The sequence below is a fragment of the Rhea americana genome, unplaced genomic scaffold (genome assembly GCF_003343005.1).
Source record: "Rhea americana isolate MKP2758 unplaced genomic scaffold, rheAme1 scaffold_6, whole genome shotgun sequence".
NCBI classification, from domain to species: Eukaryota; Metazoa; Chordata; class Aves; order Rheiformes; family Rheidae; genus Rhea; species Rhea americana.
The window spans coordinates 11220659-11241843 of record NW_028186756.1 but is presented as its reverse complement, the minus strand read 5'-3'; the positions used below and the strand labels follow the sequence as shown (position 1 = coordinate 11241843).

Sequence of the window (21185 nt, the reverse complement as noted above, 5' to 3'; positions counted from 1 at the left end):
GAGAGAAAGAGAGAGTAAGAACACAGAAGGATGAGAGGAAGTGTCAGTCCAGGAATTGTTTAAATAAGGACTCAGGAAAAGTATTTTTCTGTGGGAGGATCTATTTTTGGAGTATTTCAGTTTCATGTTAGTGTCAATGTGTCTATCTGCCTGCAACTTATTTGCAACTGATGCACACAGATAAAAGTGAAATTTCTGTACTGCCTAGACAATAAAAAGGGAGAAATTCTTTTAAGGAGAGGTCTTAGGTTCAAATTTCATGTCAGACTTGGACAATCAGATCAAAAATAATAACAAACAACATCAGAGCTCACAGGAAAATGGAACAGAAGCAAAGTAAGTTCATCAGTCTAAACAGCCATGGATGTCATCCCTTAGAGAATGCAAGAAATACATGCAGAGAAAAAGAGACTGTAATTCACCCGGTAACTCCTAGCTGCTATTCAGTGATAGTACTTTGAGAAGTCAAACCTCAGATCTTTGATATCATTATTTAGCTTTTATTAGAAAGAAGTTATTTAAACTTTAATAGTTGATAACAGTTGAGTAATATTTGCACTTCAGCAACCTTCCATGAAAATGAAAAGAATACTTAGTATCAATGAATAAAATCTGTTTAAAAGATAGCAGAAAGTCAGCAGTACCCTTGATAACACATTTGCTTTATATCCATATGTCTGATTTAAATAACTGAATTTGATTTACATGTAACTATGTATGAAATAAGCAGATGCTCATAATTTGTAGGATATAAAAAAAAATATCATTTTCATGATATTTCTGGTGGCAAGATTTAAGAGAAAGATTCTCTATAAAAAAGTCTTTTAAAACAGGACAGATATTCCAGTCCTGTATTAGAATGAATAAAAATGTAATACTCGAACAGAAATCCAAAACTATTTTTCATAATATCAGGCTAGTATCTTAACTTCCAAGTTAGAGAGTCACTTTCTAATATAGTAAGAACCCATCATATTCTCAAAAGGAAAGACCTTTACAGATCTCAAAATTATTTGTAAAATGAAAACCCTGTTGCTTGACTACCTTTCATGGGAAGATTTATTAGCACACATATAGTTTATACACCTACAGTTACAGTCTATGTAGCATTATATTTCCTATAAACTGAATGCAATATGTGTAAGTATATGCCCTCATGCTCTTTCTTTTTATATATATACATGCATGTAAAATACATATATATATCTGAATGTGTGCATGTGTGTGCACACAGGTATACATACACAAAACACATTTAATCATCACTAAAAGATGTGCAACTCTTGGAAAGTCCTGCTTAGATAGATTTCATTGAAGAAAACATTGACGAAAGGAATGTACTGCTAAGGAGCATGAGGATTTGAAAGAGGTATATTTCTTTAGATAGATCACTAGTATACTTTATGGTACTTTATGTGTGGTATAGTTAATTTAGTAATTATAACTCCCAGTCACTGTCAAAATTACTAGTGTGTACAGATAAAATGGTGTGCATGCTCCAAGCAAACAGACCAGAGGTGTGCTTCTCCCAAGGGTATACAGGTATAGCACCTTTAAACAGAATTTATTTTGGGAGTAGATAAATAAGACATAAAGGAACAGTGATTGGTAATTCAATATGAAAGCAAAAATATATGTTCAAAAATATGTTAAAATATTTTACAAATAATACTTAAGACTAAGATATACCATAAACATATGTAGTATGGCAAAATGAGAAATCACTGAAAGTAAGAAAAAAGACTGCCATTACAGTTTATGTTTGTTTTTTTTTTTAATCTATTTACATCACCAACCAGCTTAGTTTCTTACAGAACCCAACTGACCTCTTTAGTAGACCTCTGTTTATTGAGATTCAGAAGGATTTAAAGATACCCTCCAAAATTCAGTGCTTTTTCTGATATGATAGGCAGCTCTCACATGAATGGCAGATTGTGTGCCACAGCTTTTGACATCGAGCGGCACTGAGCTTTGGTAGACATGCATCCATATGAAATACAGGCATCGACATTACAACAAAGAATAAAGAACAAGATCTGAGAGCCATCTTTGGCAGTTTGCATTGTAGGGCTACAAGCAGCAATGCAACTAATACACACTGTAAAACTGGCAACAAATGTCTATTTATTTTTTTTGAACCATACATAGCACTAACCACTCAAAAAAAAAAAAAAAACATTCTAGAACTTTAGCTATAGACAGACATTTCTGCAGTGGTGACGAGAGTGGCAATATGCACCAAACCAAAGGATATATTTCTCCAGGAAGCTGACAGAGATGGGGCTCAGTAATAATAAATGCAGTCTACCCTACAATGAAATAACCTAGGGAAACGTGTTTGGTATTTAAAAGAAAAACGTAGAGTCTTCAATTACAAAAACAGCATTTGGTCAACTCTGTAATTTTTGTTCTTCGCTTACTCTGACCTCTATTCAGCCAGAAATATTATTTCTGCAACTGAAAACTAGTACTAGAGAAACAGAACTGGTTTTGGCACTGACATATGCCTCATGACTCAGGATGCTAATACTCACACAAAAAACCAACCAAACAAACAAACCTCACACTAAACAGAATGTTTTAACTGGCTTCCATTTATCCTTCCCCTCCCTGAGAAGCGTAGAAATTCATATTCACCACACATTCACATTCAGTAAGTGCACATTACATTTTCATGAGACTTTCATGAATCCATTTAACCACCAGAAGGAAACGAGAAGGAAAAAAGATTTAGGCCAGTCTATGAAAGAACTTCTTAAGTAAAGTGATGTATACATGTATGAAAACAAAAACGGAAAAGAATAAAAGAAAACAGTCATCTACCACAGATGAAACACTCTAAGAGGTTTCATTTTTTTCATTGTGCATTTGGAGGGTTATTATATTTGGCTATGCTGATCCACATGAGAACTACTGATTATTGATCTCAACTAATAATCCAAATCCTAAAGGAACCTTTGTTTCAGGCATGTAATTCTTTTAATGTTTAAAATTATGCTAGATTTTTCTAGAATTTTCTCTTTTTATAGAATACAATAATAAGCAGGAAAGTACTAGGAAAGGTAGATCTTCAGCTAGGTTAAAAGCAAAAGAACCAAGAATCTCATGAGTAGTAGTTTTCTCAGGAGTGATCCAGGTTCATCTCAAGTAACTGCAAGTATGTAAGTGACACATTTAAATTAGAAACGTGGTTATCATAGGTTCTCTTCATACTCAGTGTAAGAAAGTAGGCACTTCTGGAGACTATGCAGTACTAAAAATCTAAAAATTAAAATAACCTGCTACGCTTAAGCTCTATGCCTTTTCACCATCAGAGGTTAAAAAAAAAAAATTCTAAGGGGCAACAATATTTTCACTTGGGATGCCTTAGTTATATGAGTAAGGTTAGATTAGATGAACCTAGATCAATATGTCAACTCAGTATTCCTTGATTCAAAAAATTGGGTAAGTTTCAATTCAAGCATTCAGATTTTTTTGGTACTTTTCTTAATCAAACATTAGTTCTATGTGTATGAATTTTACTCATCAAGGAAATCCAACCCAATTACCTTACAAAAAAAAATAGATAAAAAAAAAAAAAAAGAAAGAAAGAAACAGCAGAAAACACAAAACTCCGAAATCCTACCGTCTTCCTGATGAATCATTCTACATTCAGGGGTAATTACCCACAACAAGTATCTCCGTATACTTCCTATCACCCACCGATAAGGCATTGAAGTAAACAGTTGTAACAGCAGTAGCTGATATCCATCTTGGTTCACTAAACTATGCTTTTTGCATCAACTCCTTCTGACATCAGGAATGAGGTTTCAAAACAAAACAACTAGTTACATGGTGGCACTGAGTCAATAAATACGACTATTATGTGTCTAACCACTGAAAGTGCTGCTTGTTTAGTTTGAATCTAAGTACTGAAAAGGTATAATAAATATGAATAGTGACACTGCCTAACAGATACATAAAGTTCTCCCAAGGAAAAGGATTTCATTATAGAAAATAAAATATTGCTCTGTAACAGTCATAGCTATAATTATGCAATACAATATGCTAAATTACAATACGTACTTCATTATTAATAGAATTTATTTTACAGACCAAATAGCCAGATACACATTTTTATAAGAGCGGAATAGCAAATGTGGAAGAAATTATAGGCAATAGTCATGGTGACATTCTGCAGTCCAAGAACTGAGGCAATGTGAACATTAAGTACAAGCCTATTTTAAATATCTTTACATCAAACATACAGTAATATGTAAGAATTCCATGTTGTAGTCTAACTGATGAAATATTAATAACTTTTTAAAAAGAAAATTACATATACTGTATACAACCCAGTTAAAAGCAGTGTTTATATTTCATTTTATTCTAGCAAACTATTATCATATAAGTCTTCATATAAGTGCAGAAAACAGGGTTCTTTATACTCCTTTGCTTCCTAAGAGATCTTGTGTTGTATATGAAATGCTAGTATTAGATGATGCACATTAAGCATTATTCCCTATAATGTGAGACAATATACAGGAACTTGCAAAAAAGTTGCGAACAAAGCAATGATATTGATTCTATTAGTTAATGAATCATACTAAATGGCAAATTATAATGTAAACAAATTTAAATTAAAAGATGTTAACTATATAGTGAAATAACTTGGGAAAAAAAACAGAAGGCTATTCTTTATCCATATACTTGCTAACAGTGCACTAAATTGTAGGTTCCATCAAATTTATGCTATCTCCTATTTTATCACACTAAAAAGCAAACCCCTGGATTTATGTTTTCTTCTTTTTAAACCAAAAGTACTTCAAAAGATTAAGTGTATACCACCTGGTATGCAGATATCATCTAGACTTCAGCAAGCAAAATGCAAAGTAAATTTTATTTTAAAAAGTTAAGTGAATACTTTCCAGTTATTTAAAAGGTGAATATTTATTAAAATTTTTGTGGATAAGAGAGCAGAAAGTACTGATTTTACACTACACTACTGTGCCTATAAAATGAGACAGCATTGATTTGATCAATTCTATCTATGATCCATAGCTGCAATATCATCATTAAAAATATTATGGAATAGCTATAAATAACACTTAATCTTCAATACATGTAATGGTGCTGTAAGTGATAACATTTTTTTTAAATGCAGGGAGTATAAAGAACTTCACATTCTCTTTTTAATGTATGAATAAAATTTATTGCTCCCTTTTAAAGTATTTATAGAAAATATTTCTAGTTGATTCAAATGAAATAAATATGGAGAAAATCTGGAACAAGATGATGATTAGAAGCAAAATGAGAAAGCAAAAGATTTACCATAATCGCCAACTACGAAGACTGATGGGTCACGTTACTTTTTTCTTAGCAAAACTACATTATAGAACACTGTAGCACAATGTACTAAAGTCTCTTTGTCTTTCTTTTTTAAAAAAATTCTTGCCCTTGATACCTTTCAGTAGGGCAGCTTGAACAGTTCATCGTCACTTCCAAACCCCTCTGGAGATCAGACGATAAAATTCTTCGGCAATCAGAGACAGGACAAAGGGCTTTCTCGTGCTATTTCCTTGTTTTCATGTTTGCTGGCTTAACATCATTGTGTACACGTACGACTTCAGTATATAACATCGGATGCGATGACGTTCAGAGCTGGCAAACAGAGAAACAGCATGAGAAAAGCCCTTTCCTGCATCATTTTCCCCACACATTGCAAAGTTTGCCTCCAAATAACTACCACATCAATCACTCTGTGGTTTGAGAAGCACTGAAATATTGTGGTTCTAAGCAAGCAACCATTTTTGGTGTGTGTCTCTGTGTGTGTTTTCAGGTTTCCATACATATAGAGAGAGCTGCACACATCTATGTACAGACAACAAACTTAAAATGGAGCCATATAAATCTTTTCTTTGTATGTTATTCTAGGTTTCCAACTACTGCTTTTTGCTGTATCAGAACCCCCAACTGCTCTAGCAAGAATATAGTTATCAGAAGACTATCATACCACCTAGAACATGTTGTACATGGTTTTAGCAAATTTGATCTGAGAGCATAATTCCCAGAGCATAAAGTACTGGAAGAGTCATTTTGCATCGTTGACTCTATTCATGTTAAATATAGAGTCCTCAAAATTAACAGAAATTAATCCTTTCAGATTAATTATTCCACAGGAAAGAAAATGCTTTCAATAGCACATTCACCAAGACACTAGCTTCTTATTGGTCAGGAAATTGCTATCTATTGCAAACCAAGGAGTGCAAAACCTGGGAGAAAACAGGTAATAGGTTTGAAAATTAAACTGAAAGTCAAATCAAACTTCATTGCTGACAATGATTTACAGTGATACATCATTGAAAAAGTTAGGTTGTGAGCAGGTAAGTGTAAACTTTTCAGCTATCTTACTGAGAAATCAAGATGAAACGCACTTATGTTTAAGAATAGCCATTGTATTTATTTATCCTGCTGATACCCCAAGGCATGCCCCTTTAACGGAGGGAGTTGCATACCATTCTAGCTTACATGCCAATCACCAAATTGTTAACACTGAAACTTCATCTATCAGCTTAAGTATATACTCATTTTTAGTTTTCACTGGAAAAAAAACCCTGTAGTTTTCTCCAAATTAGTTTTAACTTACGCGTTCATATTTAAAATCTTTTTTCCTCCCTCAAAAACATCATGATTTTTTTTTCTTCCCTGTTGTGCTCTGTTTTTGTTCTCTACAATGGGGCAAAGGGGCATTCTATCAATATCCTCCCCCATGTTTTTGGGGTAAAAAAACATATGCTATAAAAATAATTTTGAAAAGGTTTTTTTCAAAGCATTCCACAAAAGAAAAAAACTTTATTGACCAGTTTTGCTTAAGCTGATTTGCACACCTAAGTAACTGCTCACTAATCTAAGAGCCTCAGAATTTTCCTTATCCTTCATTTAGATTTTTTTTTCTCTAGATCTCCAGAATTTCAGATCTTTCTGAAATGTATATACATGGCAGCACATCAGAATTACCAGCAAAATTACCAGCCAAAAAATTAAGAGAAAATAACAAGAATAATCAGGATTATAGTAATCACTTCTGAAATGGCTTTTACTAACACCTACTTATCTGATATTTAAAAGAAAATATTCCTTGAGAGTAATTTACTCCAGAACATGGGTATGTCACATTAGTAGTTATATCTACACTCCTTAATTTATCAGAAGCATCAGTACTGGTTATTGATAACTGCAGGATACTAGATTAAACTTACTGGTCTCACTGTTACAAAAAACAATGTTGTCAAAAAGCTCTAACTTTGCTCCTGAAAAGCTGTACTCATCTGAACTTGTTACAGATGTGCTGTACCAGAGTAGAGTTTTCAACAAGCAACAAAAGGACAGGAATCACAGCTCTGGATTTATATGACTTAGACATCAAATATCTATAGTACTTTTATTTAAGCATGAGGCCAAACGATAGCACCATTATCTTGGTAATATGTATGTGTATATCTACACCTACAGATGTACATATCAGAGTCTGCAGAGCTATTAGTTTCAAGAAAAGCACAGGATTCTTTTAATTCATATTCTAAGCACTCTGCTGTCATACTGAGTGAAAAACTATAATGACTTTCTCCATATTTTAAGTTGGAACCAGAAAACTAAATATACCATAACTGTAAGCAGGTCCAAACAATCCCCAGTAAGAGTAGGGTTCCCAAAAAGGCGATGTATTTTAAATGAGGTCTACTTTCCATTTAGATGTCTATAAGGAATATAATATCTACCTCCATTTAGTTTCCAAAAACAAGTGTCAGCAGAGACCACTGTGTGATTTAAAAATTTCCTTTCTACCCATAAGTGTGAATACGTCCACATACAACAGAATCCTAGCAACTAAAATCAACTAACGAAGATTTACATTAGTAAACATGAGAAAGTCAAGCTGCATACCTGTTCAATCCCTCAAAACATTAGTGAAGATGTATGCTAGCAGTGGAGCTAAGTTAACATTTACAGGACAGGAGTCCACCGGGAAGCAAGCAGAACCATCAAACAGCATGTAACTTCAGCGCATGATTGTAACTTCCAGTTGTAGCAATGGTACAGAAATCAAACGTGTACTGAAACTTAACCCTACTCCCCAGTGATGTGTCCATGAACAGTCATATTTCTTCACTAACAGGAAGTCAGATAACATTTGATCAATTTCCAAATTCAAAGTTTAAAACAACAATACAAAAGGTCTCAGGATCCTTCCTCAATCACAGGTTCTTTTTTCAAGGAGATTTGTACTGCTCTTGAAATCTGTGTTATTTTATTTTCAAAAGAAAGAATGTCTGAGATAACATTAATTAAAGGAAATTTTAATATAGTTTTGTGGTAGAAATTTCTTTGAACCCCAGGTGTCAAAGACCCTACCGTCTCCTATACTCATGCATGATTCAGTTATACAGCCTGATGTCTAGACAGACATTTCAGCTGTCTAAATATTATTCAAAATATTTAAGCAAAGATTTCAGATTTTTAAAATGTTACATACTGCATGAAAAACAGACCATCTTTGTTTTTACTTTCTATCATGCTGATGCAAATGCAGAAAGAGTTAAAAGATTTGTGATCGTATGGAATAAGTCATACACAGCCTGATCTCACTGAGATAAACGTCAAAAGCAATTGAGCTTTCATAAAGTCTGCAGACAGACAAATTTTAAATCTGCTGTATGCTTTTCTACCAAAGAAATACATTCTTCCAAGACATTCACCACTAAGGAAATGTTGAAAGTCTCTGACACTGTAAGCTGACTCTGTAATAAAACACTGTAAGTTAACTTGATTTTACAAGTCTTCAAATATCCTAATTTGAAAAACTTGCATGAACAAGAAGCCTGTTTGCAATTTATCACTAGGTAAAGCTTCTTTAGTACAATCACCTCAACTACCTCCCAAAAGAAAAGTCTGAGAGTTCCAATTCTCTGTCAGTACTATTGATTAATTCCTGCTGTATGACTTCAAAATAATACTGATAAATACCTCGCTCCCTTGCCCTATCTCATGCACAAATTACACAGAGAAGCTTGATTTCTTCCTTCTGTGTGTTACATTAGAAACATACTTTTCCCTCTTCAACTTGCTTAGTATAGTTCATGACCTGGTGTATCCTCTGCTGCTTCAACAGTCTCCGATTCCTTCCTAATAAAAATTTCAGCTATTGCTTTGCAGTATTTATTAGTACATATGGTCACAGAAGAGATATTTTGGTTTTTAGCAGTAAAACCTTTCAGGTTTTGTGAGCACAACTGCTGTACTGACTTTGTCATTTTACAGATCAATTCGACAAATTTAACAGTTAAGCAAAGAAGTAATTTCCTTTTTTAAAAAAATGAATACTATTCTGATACACACAAAGTTTAGAGCCTCACAGAAAAATATATTTTTATGTTTAATTCACTATTATTTCAAATATCAGAGTAGAAACTTAGTGTTTCACAGACAAAACTAATATGAGGCCTATTAGTATCAGCATCCATTAGAAACTAAAGACAGACATCTTGATACTTAGTGTATTCTATCTAATCTCTTCCTTCAGAGAGATTTTGGCTTGTAAAGTGATGTATTATAGTAGCTGTTAGTGATAAACTGTTTTCTTCTCCACATTAGACATCATTACTTTATTTTTATAAATCAGCACATTTGACTTTTTAACCAAAATTATTCTTCAATTCTCCTAGCTGTCCTACAGTTTTCTGGAAATTTCGAGAGTACATGACACGCAGAGGTATCATTAATCACAAACTTCCTGTTAGTCTCTGAGGTTAGAGGATGGCTGGGCAGCATGACTTCTGAAGCACCATGGTAGAAGCTCATTTTTGTTTTGTTTAGATTCTTTACTGGATAACAGTGACAACTCTAAGAAAGACTGTCCTAAGTTAGCTACTAACAACCTGGAAGGAAGACAAAACTGTGCAAGCTACAACATAAAAAGAACAAGTTAGGAGCAAGACCAACTGTTTAAATGATTTACTAAGGTTAAAGAGATACCTTGTTTACACATATAAAGAGATACGATTCTGTCTTTGTGATCAAAGTCCAACACAAAGGATTTAACTCAAATGCTCTTTCTTGTCCCAATATCACATATATTTATTAATGAAGTTACCTGTATTTTAGTCAAGTAAGTAACAAAAATATTAATTCAAATGTTTAGAGAAAATGTGGTTTTCAAACTAGTTTAAAAGGCCGTTGTGAGAGAGTTATTAATTTCTCCAACAGTATGGTCACTTCCATAAACAAAATAAAACTTTAAAGAAGGATAACCGTAGATTTATTAAAATCAACACAATACTAAACATTAAGCTCTTGTAAATTCAGAGCATAACAGTAACAATTTCAGGTAGAGCTAAATTAAGGTAAGCTAATTTTAGGTCATGAGCATTCCAAAAAAATATTACTGTGTTTTTCCAGATAGGAAACTTCTGTTATCAACCTTAAGATACAAATAAATGAAAATGCTCTATTTCCCAAACCAGTTCAGCAAAAAGAAATTGTTTCCCATTCTGCTTTAAAAGCCTCTGAAGGACTGCATTAGTAAAAATCTAGAGTCATGTGCTCCCTTTCTTTATTAGCAGGCATGACAAAATGTTTTTGAGCGTGCAATGGAAGATGACTTTTGGCTCAGAGGAACTATACCAGGAACTATATTTTACTAGACAGAATCCTTTGGATTCAATAGAAAAATAACTTAGATCAGGCTCACAGAGAGGCTGAGGACTGCACTCTCCTCAGTCAGACGAGTTCAAATAAATGAGTGAGAAGTTTTCTAATGTATAATTTAATTAACACATTCAAATATCTTTAGTAGAAAGAACGCAAGTCTCAAAAAACACGTAAAATTTCCATCTCTACTACTGAGTTATAAACAAGAAGATTTTTTTTTTTAGTTCTTTTTCTGTTAATGTATCTCTGCAAGAGATTCAAGCTTTATAAAGAAGCAGGAACTGGATTACTACATTGATTTGTATTGTTAAGGGGAATAAAAATAATAAACAAACAACCCATCCTGCAGTTTTCAAAATGATCAGTAGTATATTCTGCTATAGCTATGCTGATATTAAATAAATAAAAACCACACACCGAAAAATAAATCCAAAGCCTCAACTGGAGTAAAAATAGACTTATTCTGAGCAAGAATATGAGAACTATAGAGGTCACTTCAATTTTCTCATTATCAATAATTTAATAAACTCTCTCAAAGTATTTCTTTGATGTATCAGTTCCTTGACCAATTAAAATGTAATTATAAAACTATTTTCACTGGAAACTGTGATACTCATGGAGAAAGGAAAGTAATCAGAGAAATAGCAATTACTACTGATAAAGCTTTCCAGAATGTTAGATTCAATTTCCTGCAACTTAAAGCCTTTCTGTAGTATTTTGAAGAAAAAATGTACTGTATCATATTTTATTTTAAGCTGAGGATCCTTTAGACATTTCCTATGCTGTACATTTCTCAGGAGCTAATACCTGGTTACCAGGTCTAGCAGCAAAAGTAGGTGCAATCATACAGACGTTTTTAATTTTCCCCTAGCTTCTTTTGTTGATTGTCAGTCTACCAGATGTTAATAGCCCAGTATGTTTCCACTCTGAAAATGGAACTGAAACCCCCAGAGGAAAATCCTTTTCTGCTTTTGAGAGACCTTGAAGGAAAGCTCTACTCAAATGAAGGCAGTAGTTCCAGATGCCATTAATATTAAGAACCACTTATCAGATCCTTAAAGCATTATTGCTTTCCAACTGGCCTAGATCACTTCAATTCCTGAGCATATAATACTACAGAGGACAGTACCATTACTCCTCTCTGCCTTACAAAACCGCAGTACTGTATACTACAGTAATGCAGGAAGTGCCATACTGCCATCTACAGTCAGGAACACCCATCAATATAACAATGCACTACTTAATTTCCTTACAGTCAACAGTTATTTTATTTTAATGTTCTCCCTTAACACTGATCAATCTCAAATGGTTTACATTTCAATGCCTCTTTCAAACGTGACATTTCAAACTTTTAATTCTTGCAGATAAAGTTATTCTGCAGTGCTTAAAACTACAACTATGAGAAAGGAAAAGACAGACAGAAAGGAGGAAGAGAGTACCTTAAACTTTTCATTACCTGTCTGGTGTGTATGGGGCCTGGGGTCTTAAAGCCTCCTTGACAGCTGCATTCAGAAACACTGTAAGGGTCCGAGCTGCTTGATGAGCACTTGGAAAGTGAGTCGCAGCCCACTACAAAGGTGTTATCTAGAGGCAGTTCCTGAATGACATGGTGCTTCTTAGGGGGTACAGGAGTCTCAGGTTTAATTTGAAAGGTAGGCTGTGGAGAAGCAGACTTGTAGTGCTTTGCTAAATCTGGACTATCTGGCTTAAATGTGGTTGGTGTGGTGGCCCAGTTATATTTTCCCATAGTCTGTTCTTCTAGTTCTACAGGAATGTCTAAAGTGCCATTTATGTGCTCGTGGCCAGGATCATCAGGCTTGGATTCTTCAATTGTCACAAAGTTGAGGAGCAGACTTTTTGGAGAACGCTTCTTCTTCTTCTTCTTCTTCTTGATCTGCCTGTTCTCTTGGTTTGGAGAAACCCATTCACCACTCTGCTTGTTTTTCTGGACAACCTTGTGCCTGGGTGTCTGGCGGCATCGTACTAAAGCAGTAACAAAAATTACCAGGATAACTGTCATTGTGCCTGCAATAATTGCAATGATGATCTTGACATAATCATTTGTCTGTGGGGTTATCTCACCATCCCCAACATTCTGGCCAACTGGAGTTTCCATATTCCTGCGCACTAGCTCTTGAACATAGGAACTATTGGTGACTGTCTCATTCACAAATAAATGCACAAGAGCTATAGTATAGAGAGACTCTGGCTGTCCTAGGTCATTGACTTTTATCACCAGTCTATGCAAGCCATGATCTGACATAATTACTTTCTCCTTCAAAGTAATATTGCCTGTTAATTGATCAATTGTAAATAAGCCCCTTGAGTTCCCACCTATGATGCTGTAACGGAGCTCTGCATTCATTCCTGTGTCATTATCAACTGCAAAGACTTTAGTAACTACAGAGCCTGGACTTGCTGATGTTGGAACCAAATCATATGAATAATTAGATGAAGGAATAACAAAAACGGGCCTGTTGTCATTTACATCAACAACATTGATAGTCACTTTGGCAGTCGAAGAGCGCTGCACTCTTCCTCCATCCACAGCTTTCACCTGAAAAGTATATGACCCCTGCTGTTCCCTATCAAAGGTAATATTAGGTCTTATTACACCAGTAAGTGGATCAATAATAAAATTGTCTCTACCATTTAATATTGAGAGAGTTACTGCAGCATTCTCACCAGAGTCAGCATCTGTAACTGTGATAAGCCCCACTGTACCATACATGGGTAAGTTTTCTGGCACATAGAAATTATATTCATTGTGAGTGAAAGCAGGGCTGTTGTCATTCTGGTCCAGGACTGACACTGTCACAGTAGCATTGGTCTGCAAAGGTGGCATCCCATTATCCTTAGCCAGTACAGTGAAGGAGTACCTGTCTTGCTTTTCCCGGTCCAGCTTTCTCACTGCTGTCAGAATGCCTGTACGGCGATCAAGGTTGAAAATAGGGGGTGCATCAGGACCCAGGATATAGCTGATCTCAGCATTGCGTCCGCTGTCAGCATCTGTAGCACTTATCTTGGTTAGCTGTGTACCAGGAGCATTGTTTTCAGGGATGGAAAGACCTATGATAGGCTGTGTAAAAACTGGGGCGTTGTCATTTTCATCTTTAATTTTGATCAAAAGCATAGCAGACTGATTTAAGGGAGGCTTCCCTGAATCTGAAGCCACTATTTTAATAGCATATTCCCTTGTGGCTTCATAGTCAAGAAATGTGGCTGTCTCTAGAAGAAACTGATTATCAAAAACTGGCTTTAATCTAAATGGAACATCGTGATCTGTAAAACAAGTAACTTTTCCGTTCAGATCAGAATCCTTGTCCGTTACTGTTATCAATGCAATTTTTGTATTAAGTGGAGCTTTCTCGGATAAAAGCACTGTTCCATTCACCGGATTGATGATGTATCTTGTGTCTATTGACGGGACATTGTCATTAATATCTGTGATATTAACAGTCACTGTTGCTCTTGATGGAGTTGAACTGCCATCACTTGCCAAAACAATTAATTTGTGTACAGGGGATTCCTCTCTGTCTAGCGGTTCTCGTATGGTAATTAGACCAGTAGCATTATCAATGGCAAACAGCCTTTTAGCCAAACTGGAGATCTGATTGCTGAAATAGAAGTGAATTTGTGCATTTGAGCCAAGGTCTGCATCAGTGGCATGGAGCTGAGAAACCGAAGTACCTACTGGAGCATTTTCTGGAATACTAACTTCAACATCATTCTCCTTAAAGACTGGGCGATTATCATTCACATCAGTCACAGTGACTTGTAGAATGGCAGTGCTGGATCTTGGAGGAGTTCCACCATCTTCAACTTTAATCTTCATCACGTACGTATCCTTCTGCTCCCTATCCAGGATCTGTTGGACAATCAGTTGAGGCCACTTATCTCCCTCAGGTGTCTCAATTATATCAAGACCAAATACATTTTGACCCTACAAGACATAGAAAGAACGCAATTCAGTATGGCAAAATATTTAAGTGGACAAACATCTCAGCAATGTTCTGAAATTCTCATGAAAGGTATATACAGTAAACAGAAATCTACACAGGTTGAAATCTTTAGCTGGATTCCCATTCTGCTGTTCCCTCTCTGGCAAACAGAGAGGAAGAATATTGCAATTATCTTCTTTTCTTTTCCCTTCTCATCCTTCAGAGGAGGAAAGGATGTAAAGGCAATTTTTAAGCTGTATCTTCCATAATTGCAGATCACTAAAACTGACTGTGCCGGATAAACAGAAAAACAAAACAAAAAGACCTGAAGCTATTAAAACTCTATAAAGATGTTGAGCAATTAGATTTTTGTTTATATTCCTTACATCTATCATACTTGTAATACTGCTTGCTGCTGGCCTGGTTCCTTTTATTGTGCTTGCCTCTCACCTTTACTAATGAGTAAAGGTCATAATAGTGTGTGTGCTCTAAACTCTTTTGGGACATTTTCAAACAAAGGGAAAGAAAATGTTCCTAGTGCGCAATGTTTCTTATTTCTTACTTTCGCAAAAGATTTGCATTCACTGTATCTTAATGCCCACCATTAAGTGAATGCACTTATAGGTCTAACTCCATGTAAGGCTGCTGTTCATTGCTATGTTTTGTCAGCAACAGAATTTCGCTCTACATGAATAATCATTTCTTTCAAAGAAAAGAACCATTCATGTACGTTTCAAAAACAGTTCACCACTTGCATAGTATTTGTGACAACATTAAACAACAACTACTGACATTCTAAAGTGAATTAGCACCCATTTTGAAAGAGTAAAACAAACAGAGTTTTGGCTTCTTCACTGGAAGACACGTAAGCATATTAGCCTTGAGAATCATTAAACTAAATGAAGTTTTACATTTTGAATCAATCAGGTTAATTCTTAGAATGGTATTTCTGTGCACTCCATAAAGGCAAAGTGCAAGTTTCATCTTTACCATATTACAGTTCTAAAAGCATTTTCTCAACTTTAGAGTAGTGATTAATTGGAGATAATCTGATTAGTAGTTATTTGCAATAAATTTCATAATTATTGAAATGATGCATTACATATTGTATGTTTTAACACAGACTTCCAGAGGAGTGTAACAGAAGTGGCAGGGGGAGGGAGGCACAAAACAAAAAGAAAATACAACAAACAAACCCTTCAACTATCTTTTACTTCATTTGCACACAAGTTAACGAATGTGCACTGATTATTCTGTCATTAGTTTCTCTTTCTCTCTCTCTCCTTCCCTCTTTCTCTCCTCTCTTCTCAGCTTTTAACTATCAAGAAAGAGGTATTTTTCATTATAGTGAATGAATCTGATACAACCTTTACTTCTCCATCACTAGCAGTAAGCTACTGAAGAAGCAGATAAGAATGCAAAGAGTTCTTCCAGATTAATTATTAATATTTTAGAGTTTTGTTTTTTTTTCAATGCAAACATGTTTTCCACGAATATTTCTTAGGATTCATTACAGACATATACATCTTTTAAACTACCAAAATAAAGAGAAAAACATAGTTCTTATTCAAGCAAAAGTATTTTACATGGTTTAAGGGATAAGATTAGGAGTGTGACATTAAGCTGCATTTTAACAAACACATATTCTAAGAACTGACAGTTCTCCCATTTTAAACACTCCAAAAATTATGAAATATTGTAGAAACAAATTTTTAAGACTACAAGTATCTAATTCTCTCCTTTATGAGCAAAGAAACTCTGGCAGAAACATGCAGAAAACCTTCAGGATGAAATTCCTGATGTTGAAGTAAAGAGATATGCTGTCATTAAAATTCAATGAAGCCAAAGTTTCCTCCATGAAGTCAGATTCTTGTTCAGATTGAATAGTACCTCCATCACCGCACTATCCCTGTGATATCAGTTTTGTTGACACTAGGAAGGGTATCAAAAAAGTGTTCATAGTAGAAGTATAATACATAATGAAAACATATAGTACCTTTTGCCATTAAAGTGACTGAAAAAAATAATCCACTGCATTATATCCATCAAAGCAGAGGGATGGGTGTGAGAAAAAGCTTTTTTTTTAACCTTACAAAACAAACTAACAAAAAGACAGTTTAAGTAAAGCAATCTAACAATTTGGGCCAAAATGAGGTTCTGCCCATTTCAGAGACAGAATTAGTTTGAATAGGCTCCAAGTTCTGACCACAAGACTCTTTCTCAGGGCAATAAGCAACTCTGTTACCTCATTCAATTTTCACAGCATCCTTCTGAGTGGATTAATGAACTATATTGCAATCTCTGAAATAATAAAACCGATAGTTTTATCATGAACTTCCTGATGCATATTTACCTGATCATTAGTAATGGATCCAAAGGTCCTTTTCGGAGTTGTTTTGGGCTGTCATGTAAATAAAAAATTAGAGAGTTTTTTAAAATTGTAACATTCAGATAGATTAACAAATACATAATCAATGGAACATAAACACTTAAACTTGAGGAGCATCTAGTATTACAGAAAGGACTGCATGTGGCAGGGTGTGCCTGAAGCCTACACATAACCTTGTCTCTAGACACGCACACTGCAGGATCACAGTCTAATTGAACTAATGAAATACAGAGTACATGGATATTCTAATGGATGTTCTTTCAGGTCAATCTTCACGTGGATTTCACTGTCAAGAGGAACTGGAAAAACATCATTGTGGCTAATGCAGGTTCCAACAGTATTGTCTGTTGTGTCCCAAACATCTTACGAATTTACATTTTCACCAATAAGCTGAGAAAACACATTGATTTCTCAAAGAAATCAGGAACACAGGAGGAAGGGACAGAATAATGTGCTAAATAACTACACAGAACAGCTACTTGTGATGCACTGAAATTGAGACAATCACTACTTGTGATATTTTAAAAACATCACAAATTATACAATTGTATATACAATTATTATATACAATGTAACAATTACACAGTGCAACAGACAAAGGATAAATTTACACTGTCCTCAATCTTTGTTCAAGAAGAGTATTCTTTAGGGAAGAGCACAGGAGCAAAGGCAATGTGTTGTTTTGTGAGCCTGGCGTGTAATTGGAATACTTTTCTCCATGTACTGCAAGTTAAGAAGACACTTTCCAGCAAGTGTAACTTCTCTAGCTCGACTGAAACTTATACAAGAGTCAATGGCTAAACAACATGCATATTACAAACTTTTACTAGTGACTTAATTTATTTCAATGAATACTGCAAGGAGCTGGAGTGCACACTTATTTACTGCACCTCATCAATCCTCTTAAAAATCAGTTAGTTTCATTATTTGTAACAATCTGACTTTGTTGGAAATGTAAAACAAGCAGATTTAAAATGAGGAAGTTCTAAAAGGTCTAATATAGCAACACCGGGAAATTAAATCAGGGGTGAAGATAAGAGGAGGAAATCAGGTTCCCATTACAAATTCTTTATGATGGTTTCCTACATGTAGTGTAAACCTATTTTCACTGGTTCAGCAATATATTAAAAAGTAATTACTTAATAGTAAAACCTTTGGCAGAAAGTAATGCAGTTGTTTGCTACCTGCTAATAATTTCGGATATAGCGAGACAGTGATTCTGTGATTCTGTGAAACCCTTTGCAGATCTCCTGAAAATTTTAAAGGTAGGTCCCAGCCATTGTTTCTTTGTCTGATTTTGTCAAAAGACATACATACGATACAAAAGACAACTATACTATACAACTACAGCGTTGTATTTGCAAAGAAAAGATTACAGTAGCAGAATTTCAATTTCCAATGCAGAATACTGTTTAATAGCTATACAATGGACAGCTTTTCTTAATAAAAGCTGAAAATTAAACTTGCATTTTTCTTTCAAACATGACACTTTGAATGTGAAAATGTGAATTCCTGAAGCCAAGCTAAAGCCCTAAACAGAAAATATTGTATATGACAGGCATTAATGGATGCAAGTTCCTATAATAGGTGGATATTAGAACACTCAGAACTGTAATACCTTAAGTGCTGTAGCTCTAATAAAGGCCCCTTGTCTGCTATCACTTATACATTTTCCAATTTACATGTTCATGCATTCAAAAAGATTAAAGTCTGCTCTCCTATTTAAAGGATGCGGAGCTGCTACTCCCATCACTGTGCACAGCTTACAACTAAAGTTACTTGAAATGCATGCTATTAAAATACATGGTCACCTTACAAACTGAGCAGTAGGACCTCAAAAGAGAAAAAAAAATAAAAGATAGGAAATTTTTACAATAAAAAGCTTGACGGATAAAAAAAAAGTTTCTTACATATTTGAAACATTAACTGTTTGTCAAAAGAACTACAGATTTTGAGAACATGGCCCAAAATTCCTGCAAGCTTAATTCATTCCATGGTTTCACATGGTTTCCTTTGAAGTAAACCAAGCTTAAATCTGACTAAGTTGAACCTGAAATCCATAGCAAAAGTAGGACTTGGAGGCTTCCAATCATACATGAACCTGAAGTTGTTTGTTGATTCAGAATCCTAATTAGCTTTATCTGTACATAAAAGACTTAAAATCTATATAATAATTTGCTTTTTCTCAGCCTCTGATTATAAAAGAGGCTCTATGAATAAATAGCACTGCCACAGCTTTCTTCTCCACATATACGATCAAACAAAGCCTTATTCTTGTGAAGCAGATAGCAAGCAAAATGCTACAGTAGAGATCAGTAAAACAAAGATAATAATGAACCATTTTATGTTGGAAGGGAGAAAAGTAGAAAATACAATATGGAAGGAGTAAGTAGACGATCAGGGACATTAATAATGATTTTCTGAACAGAGAAAAGGCTAGGAAGTATACCTAAAAGGCTAGGAAGGCTAAACACAGAATTACTTCCTTGGAAACCTAAGCTTAATGTTGCTACAAAAAGACTGAAGAAGTTCGAACAATTACATCTTTAGAGCCTCCTTAATTCTTAGATGAGTTGTTACTTTCTATAAAGTGTTGCATTCAACCTTGTCATATTCTGAACAGTGCCAGCTTTACATTCTAGATAGATACGAGTATTTTTGCTGTTCTCCTCAATTAACTTCTTAGCATCTAACTCTGAGTATTTTTATTAGAACATGTTCACCTTCCTTAAGAATAAACAATTATAGACAGAAAATTGTACATTTTTCACAAATCTACTTTTTTGCTGACCCTGATTTCGCTGAACAGTCTACGTTTAATTATTGTCTGCTTTGAAACTGTGCCCTAATATCATTTTCAGCACAGCACCAGGTTTTAAGAGAATCCCTTTCCATCTTACATCTTCAGTCTGCAAAATCCTGTTCACTTTTTTTTGGTGAGATTTATCTTCTTTTGAAGCACAGATTACAATTTTTCTTTTTCTTTTTTAACCAAAGTTTTAATTTTAATTTAGAGATTACATACCTCTACAGACTAGGATAGGAGTAATGTTGTATCCACACTACTGCGTTATCATGACGTGAAACTACCAAGATGATACCTTAAAATAAACTAGAAGGCAAAACTGGACTGTCACTTGAATAGTCTTTCACAATTTGGTTCACGTGTACAATTATATACTTCAGCAAAATATTTAACTGCCCCACAAAACTTGAAGGAATTTATCTTTGCAATGATCCTGCTATATGAACAGTATTATAATTGTCTATAGACAGCAAATTGATATATAAAGATATTTTACCAGTTGTCCAAGGTTTATAGCTTGCCTGAAAGAGCCAGCCACTTCTATTAAATTATGACTCATGTCTTAAACTAAAATTAATAAATATAAGCCCTTCTTTTAGAGGTACTCTTCTCAAAGGAAGAAAGGTTAACAGCTGTAGATAAGGGAACTAGGTAAGTAATCTACCTTTCTAATCCTAACAGTTGTTCAGATATGCATGCACACCCTATTGAACACAAAATGATTCAGTATCTGAAACACAGATTAAGTTATTTAATATGTTTGAAATTTGCAATAGATTACCATATTCCTACAACTTGATAATGTTTCAGACACCTGTTCTGTTCCCCAGTATGTTCTCTTTGAATCGAAGTACAGATGTAATGAAGCAAAAATGTTGGATTTAGGTCAGGGAAAAATATATATATATTGCACAGGTGAATTTTGTAATAACACAATATAGTTGACAAATACAGATTTGTTCACCTTCCTAGTTAAGAATAGCAATGGGAATAGAACTTAATATATCTAAGGAAGGGAAAGTAGTAAGTACATGTTTTAGTGATAACTTTCTAATGCATTACTGTGGATCTTTCAGAGGTAACAGGTAACAGTTCTGAACTGCTTTTCAGAACAGCTGTTAAATCACAAGCCCATTTTGCTTTTACAGCCATACAAGATACCTTAGGCTCCTAATCACACATTTTAGAGTTCTTTGATGAATGCTGATTGGGTGTTGGAACAGTGTAAACCTGCAATACCCTTCTGTTCACTACCTGCTCTATAACCAGACCAGTACTTTCAGGCAGAAGGGGATTCAAACTGGCAGCTACTTGTATGCAAGAAAATATAAAGTAGTGACACCTCTGAAAATTCCTCTGACCT

The 21185-nt window shown here is 34.6% G+C and overlaps 1 protein-coding gene across 2 annotated transcripts in view; it reads right to left on the bottom strand.

Annotated features, from left to right (window-relative positions):
• PCDH11X (protocadherin 11 X-linked) overlaps nt 1-21185 on the bottom strand; it is a 512224-nt gene that overhangs the window by 424912 nt on the left and 66127 nt on the right. The window contains exons 3-5 of one of the 2 annotated variants that reach the window (XM_085319604.1): nt 16981-17028; nt 12143-14629; nt 5232-5640 (exon numbers count right to left, since the gene is read on the bottom strand). In XM_085319604.1, the coding sequence (XP_085175730.1) occupies nt 5635-5640; nt 12143-14629; nt 16981-17028 (2541 nt within the window). In that variant the 3' untranslated portion in view covers nt 5232-5634. Of the gene's footprint in view, nt 1-5231; nt 5641-12142; nt 14630-16980; nt 17029-21185 lie in introns of those variants that run through there. The other variant, XM_085319603.1, reaches the window with a different exon arrangement.